This window comes from Quercus robur, chromosome 9, assembly GCF_932294415.1.
Source record: "Quercus robur chromosome 9, dhQueRobu3.1, whole genome shotgun sequence".
Classification (NCBI taxonomy): domain Eukaryota; kingdom Viridiplantae; phylum Streptophyta; class Magnoliopsida; order Fagales; family Fagaceae; genus Quercus; species Quercus robur.
This window is the reverse complement of record NC_065542.1, coordinates 21187647-21194310: the sequence shown is the minus strand read 5'-3', so window position 1 is coordinate 21194310 and position 6664 is coordinate 21187647. Positions and strand designations below refer to the sequence as shown.

General features: G+C 35.9%; 1 protein-coding gene across 1 annotated transcript; it reads right to left on the bottom strand.

Moving 5' to 3' along the window:
- Window positions 1-5256: 5256 nt before the first annotated feature.
- LOC126700837 (uncharacterized) lies at window positions 5257-5955 on the bottom strand. The gene is made up of 2 exons (XM_050399018.1): window positions 5924-5955; window positions 5257-5857 (listed from the first exon to the last, which is right to left on the bottom strand). The coding sequence occupies exons 1-2, from the start codon at window positions 5953-5955 to the stop codon at window positions 5257-5259; spliced, it is 633 nt and encodes a 210-aa protein (XP_050254975.1).
- Window positions 5956-6664: the final 709 nt, after the last annotated feature.

Below are 6664 nucleotides of genomic sequence, written 5' to 3'. Positions count from 1 at the left end.
CTTTGAACATTTAAAGGGAGTAGATAACAATGTTATATAGAGAGTGAGAGCGATGCCTTTCTGTCGAGGGAGAAATTGATGCCTCTATCTAAGATGTTGGGAAGCTAAGCCAAAACTCGACTATGGGCTCTTGAGATGATACTCAAAGGCTTTCGATGTGATGACAAAGCCTATCCAAGTAAGAAACAAAAGCTGCACATGACAAAACAGCAACAAAAGCCCAATGAAAAACACGTTACAATACTTAATTAGTACATTAATGGTCCTGGTCCGATAGTTCAAATCAGTCCTCTAGTGGTACGGTATTATCTCCAGTAGTAGGGTAATTTCAGGTTAATAAGTGTGTTTACATGATAAAAATCATATTTTTTTCCTTATTATTATTAAGTCAACATGAGGGAGAACTTCTATAATTTCCAAAACGTTATGGCCTTCATCATAATAATAATAAATAAGGATTAAAGGCTCCATAGTTACAAATAAAAGAGGAAAAATAGGATGGAATGAAGGGAGAGAAAGATCCCCAGCTCAGTGCAACAAGTATTAAACTAAGATTTGGTGAGTATGTGTGCATAAGGCATGAATGAGGTGAATGTGGGCAGTTTTGAGTGAGTGGGATAGGATTAATATTGAGATTGAAGCTTTTTATGAGTAATGAGCTGTTTGTGACTAGTTGTAGGACATTTTTGAGCTGTGATTGTGTAAAGTGGGGAGAAGAATATTTGGGATTAGATGAGTCTAGGCTAAAGATGATGAGTGGTGAGCTTAAGGAGAGCTAAACCACCAGCAAAAATGGCAAACGAACCCTAAAGTCTCAGAGGGGGGTGGCTATCCCTTTGTGGGCTGAGGTGCTTATGCTTTTATAATGGAGTTTAGAGAAGCATTAGTTAACAAGCATCCAAAAAAATGTAGGTCTCATTCAGGGGAGCAGGTTAACTGAATTAATAACCTGGATTTGGCCTAAAAATGGGAAATCTGCTTTCGGGGTTGTTTTGCTTTTTTGGGCAAGGTAGTATTTGGAGTAATCTTGCATTAAATGATAAGATTGCTGAGATTGTGTTTAGCCAATGGGATTAAGGCAAGTATTAAGGAAGAATCCTAGTGCTACAACTGAGATTTGGACCCTAAGAAGTAGGATTCAATACCCCAAACCAAGTGTCAAAGTTTAAGCCCACTTCAGAGGGTTCCGCTGGAGATCCCTTTATGCCCTCCAAACCACATGTTCCCAATTTTTTCCCCTTTAGGATTCATGGGCTTGGCACATGAATCACATCTTGAATGTTTTTTTAACATTTATAGCATCAATTTGTTGAAGATTAGATAATTTGGTTTCAACTCCCCTTCCGCTAGAGGTGTAGTCTTGAGGAAGATGATGGAGTCCCTTCATCCTTTTGACTTCAACTGATATGACAGCCTTTGGGCATTGTTCACGTCAGGTAGAGGATGGCAAAAAATTGATGGGATAGCCCCTAGTTCATCCTCAAAGGCTTGGTCCTCTTGTAGGGAGCTTTAGTTGTTTCTTTGGTTAGGGATGAACAAGGGCTGGTTGCTCACTTTCAAGCCTCTTGCTGGGACCTTTTTAGGCTGGAACTTTACTTCATTTCAGCACCTTTAGTTGGGCCACATGGCCCTTTCTTTGCTTGGGCTTGCTCCCTTCTCCACGAGATTCTTGGGCCTACAAAATGGGCATTAAAGACATGCTTTGCCATAGGTTTTTTTACTCCTCATGGGCTTTAAATAACTTCTCATAATTTTTACTATGGATTACTTTGTAAATGATATTTTCCTTGGAGCTTTTTTAAATAATGGCCTCCAATATTTTTCTTGAGAATAATATTTATCATGGGTTTCAAATATGGTAACAATCACTATAATGGAATAATGTGATGTTTTCATGAGTTTCTCTGTAGATAATCATAATGGACATGTAGGATGAATAATTACCATGAGTTTTGGTAATAAATATTATGAATGTTGTGAAGTAAGATGGATAGTGAACATGAGTTTATAATATGAAGTAAATAAATGTCATGGGTCTAATAATCATATCTTTCCATGGGCTTTTATAAGATGATCGCCATGGGTTTTGAGAGTAGATAATTCATAAATTTCATGAGCTTGTAATATTATGGTAATAGGTTTAAGGATCTAAAGTATTGTTCATTATTGGACTTTTAAGTGAAATAATTATGATATAGTATTTTGCCAAGTATTGATAACCTTGGGCTTTCGATAAATAGTGCCAAGTAGTTAGCTTGGGCTTTTAATAGTGCCAACGTAAGTTGGGCTTTTGATATTGCCGATGCCAATAAGAATTGGGTTTTGATGTTGCCAATGAGAATTGGGCTTTAATATTGCCAATGTGAATTGGGCTTTGGATAAATAAATCGCCATGGGTTCAAACCATGGAATTTGATCATGGATTTGAATTCCATTGATAAAATTGTTTTACCATGGATTTGAATCATGGGCTCTTCAAATATTGCCAAGCATAAGTATTCTTGGGCTTTAAATAAAATAAGATGTGTGTATTGGGTTCATAAGGCCGGTTTTGGGTTTAGCTAAATAATGATAATAAAATTGGATAAAATAGGAGTTTTTTGGGCTTTTTGTGATAGTTTATATCATGACCCAATTTAGATAATGAGATATGAAATATTTGTGATTAACATAATAATAGAGCCAAAAAAAAAATATTGGGAAAACCCAATAACTTATAGTGATATAAATAGGTGATACTCAAATAAAGTTAGATGTAAAATAAGTACCTTAACACTCTCTAAGGTGTGTTGGGAAACCATCTTGGATTGCAACCACATATATGACATACTTTATCAATAGAAGCTCCATAATCTTTCTTTAGTGGATTGAAATAAGGGCACTATCTTTATCTTACTTTTAAACATTATTCTATGTTACCTTACCTTTTTTTTTCTTTTTCTTTTTTAAATACACCTGATTATTTTATATTGTGGGAGGGGAAGCCTAAATAGAAGGAATCATCAATAGGACTAGAGGTATAATTGGGCTAGACTGTTAATTGGGTTAGGCCTTACCCAGTCGGAACAATCAGAGCACCAGGTGGATCAGGGAAACCGAGGATGACAACCCACCCAAGTAGGACAAGGAACAGATACTTTACGGGAGATGGGAGATAAGCCACAAAGGCTATGGGGTTGGAAGCCAAGAAGGGTCATTGGAAGCCAAGAAGGGTCATTATGACGTACGAATAAGAACAAAAGGAAACTTCCAGAGAAAGCATCCATCACATTTGCATTCAATGCACTACACCAATTCAGCCTAGCGCATTAATGGTAGAATGACCCCTAAACAGTGCCCTTACAACCTGTAACCTACTCTACCATGACCAGCAACGCAGTGATGGGATAAGTATCTGAAGTAAGATTAATAGCCCTCTATGTGGAAGGCTGTGATGCAATTCAAATGGCTATAAATAAGAAGGAAGGTCATACTTGAAGGGGGATCGAAAAAAGTGGAGAGAGAAATAGAGAGAAAAAAAGACCAATGTAATACCGAGAATTGTATTTCTTAAGAACAAGTGATCCTCAACCGGCTTAAGGAACGAAATAAATAAGAATCTCTCTTTTCCTACTAAGTTTCTATCAAGTATTATCATTCTAGCTATCCCCATTCCTTTAGTTATCAAGTCGTAGTTGCCAAGACAAAGTGTTGGCCTTAACTCCTCATCTCTACAAATTAGTTGTATTGGACCTCTATCCTAGCCCAACTCCTAGCAGATTCGGCTTGGTTTTAAGAATCTATTAGAAAAAATATATATTAGGAAAAAAAATCAAGTGTATCAATTTCAAATAATTTTTTCCATTCACATTAGCTAATTAGAAGAAAAACAAATCACCTAGAGAAAGAGCCCCATCGCACGCACGAAGTGCGTGTGAAACTAGCATTGTACAATATAATAGATTCAATGAAGATGGATGTAAATATAACAATAACCAAATGAGACTTAGGGGAAAGAAAACAAAGGTAAAACGAAGGAAGTTATATTGCTTTGACAAAAAGTCTAGGATTGTATGTTTGCTCGCATATTTTGAAATAAATTAGTCACGTGATAAGTGATAATTTGATTATTTTTCACCAAGTTCTAATTGTAGAATCGTATGATATAATTTAATCACATATTAAAAAATGTGGTATGTGTCTATAGAATAATTGTTTTGACTTTTAAGTTAAAGGGCAAAATTTGGAATATTTTGACTTGGGGAACCGTGAGGTAGAAGCACAATAATTTTAAAAAAAAAAAAATTATAAAAGCACAATAAAACTTGATTGCAGTGAAATGAGGGAATAGTATTGGAGATCTGGTTTTAAAAACCAAAGTGAAAGAACCAAAGACGGAGCCTGGACTTGAAGTTAAGGGGGTGGCTTTATTACTCGCTGTGTGCAGTGGCTCCAACCTTTGAGTCTACTACTTAACCACTAAGGATTTATATTTAAAAATTTTTAAAGGGCTTGCTTGTTTGTTTTGGAAAAAATAGGTTGATTGTGCTTAATGTTTTTTAGCTTTATTATTGGTAATTTCTGTTATTGGGCTAATTTTTTTGGGCTTATATATTTTGTTTTAGATTTAATCTATTAATTTTTATGGCCTTTCAAGGTGAAAAATGCTAAAACTATTTTTTTTTTTTTTTATAAATTGCTAATATGGCAAGTTGTTATTGGGAAGTAAAAAGTGACGCAAGTGTGTGAACTAATAAGAATTTGCTACCTTAATAATTTGTAAAAACTTTTGTGGCTATAACATTACTCTTAAAAGAATTAATGGCATTCTTAAGTGGTGCAAAGTGTAATTTTATTGAACAAAATTGCTAAAATTAGTACCTATTAATATACTAATATTTAAAATAAAATTTTAAAAAAAAAAAAAAAAATTGGGGCGGGGGATGGGGGCGCATTGCCCCCTCTAGTCCATATATAGCTCCGTCCAGGAAAAGAACCAAATGGTCTAGTTTTTTATTTTTACTAGTTGAACATGCGATTTTTATAGTTGAATTACCGATTTTTACGGTTTTTACTAGAACGAGGTCCAATTCCGGATTGAACTAGCCGGTTGGATCTAGTTTTTAAAACCATGGTGGAGACTAGAAATGATTGGCAACTTTTTTTTTTTTTACTTCCAGTCTTTTATAGCTACTACTCCTATAAATATAGAAATATATATATATATATATATATATATATATTAAATGGATCATTCATTCATAAAATAAGAGAATCCTAATACAAAGTTTTCATAGCTGGAGGAGATGAGTCCTCCATCCAATACATATCATTTGAAATATTTCTAGCATGTTGTGCAAGTGCATGTGCCACCTTCTTTCCTCTGCTCCTCGTGCAACAAATATTCACCCAGTGCAAACCATGGATCAAATGATGAATATCGTCTACCACATTCCATATCAATGACAGGTTAGCCATTGAAGATGAAATGGCTTTTATAACATTAGCATTATCCCCTTTAATGACTAGTTTTGAAAACCCATCATCCATTGTAAATTCAATTACTTTTCTGCAAGCTAGCATCTTGGCTTCATCGCTGCTACTCACCACTGGACCTTTGGCAGACATGGCAACCATCACCTCTCCCTTATCATTTCTAATAATCACACCAAACCCAAACCTGTCTGACTCCATGAATATGGCTGCATCAAAATTCAATTTGAAAACCGATTCAGGAGGAGGTGTCCAAACATCCCTGCTCAACTGCACAACTAGACCTGCTGCCAAATGAACTTGTGTGTGCCGATACTCCTCCAGGTATTCTACTGCTTTCTTGTTCAGGCAGATTGGGTCATTAAAGTTTCCTCCATGCAGCACTCTATTTCACTAGTTCCAGATGATCCATGCTTGGACCAAGAACAGTTCCATATCTTCCAGTACAAACCGATCCAATAAGTACTCCATGAGCTGAGTCATATCGGTCTGTCCATGCGAGCATTTCTACAATTTTTTATGCTCCCAACCCATACATCCTGAGAAGCATCACAGTCCCATAAAGCATGTAAAACCAATTCTGGAAACCTGGTGCAATGTGGGCAAGCTACTCCTCCTATATTGAATTTAAATTTATCACAAATACAAAAACACCCCTAGTAGTACTATTCTAAACTGAAATCCATCTTTTGGATTGTTTAATTATTTATTGCTGAAATCCACACATGATATTAGAACAGCCTAAACGCAACATAAGACCATTGGTTAGGTATGGTTTCAAGGATCTTGCTTATTGCTTAGTAATTAGTAGCAGGGATCCTTCCACTTTTCAAGAAGCAATTGATAGCTCTGAAAGGGACAAGTGGATGGAAGCTATGGTGGAGGAGATGGAGTCCTTGAATAAGAACATGACTTGGGAGTTGTCAGAACTTCCAAAGGGAAAGAAACTAATAGGTTGCAAGTGAGTGTTCAGAAAGAAGGAAGCAGTATCAGAAAAGGAAGTAGAACGATTCAAAGCAAGATTGGTAGCAAAGGGATATTCACAAAGACATGGTGTAAGGTTGAATTTATTCAACCATCTAATTGGCTTTATTCCGTGCCAAATTTGCTTGTAATTCAGCATTTAGTAACCCTGTATTTAGGTGGGTTTGTTGTAAGGGTAGTGAGTGAGATAGAGTGAAGTTTGTTCAAG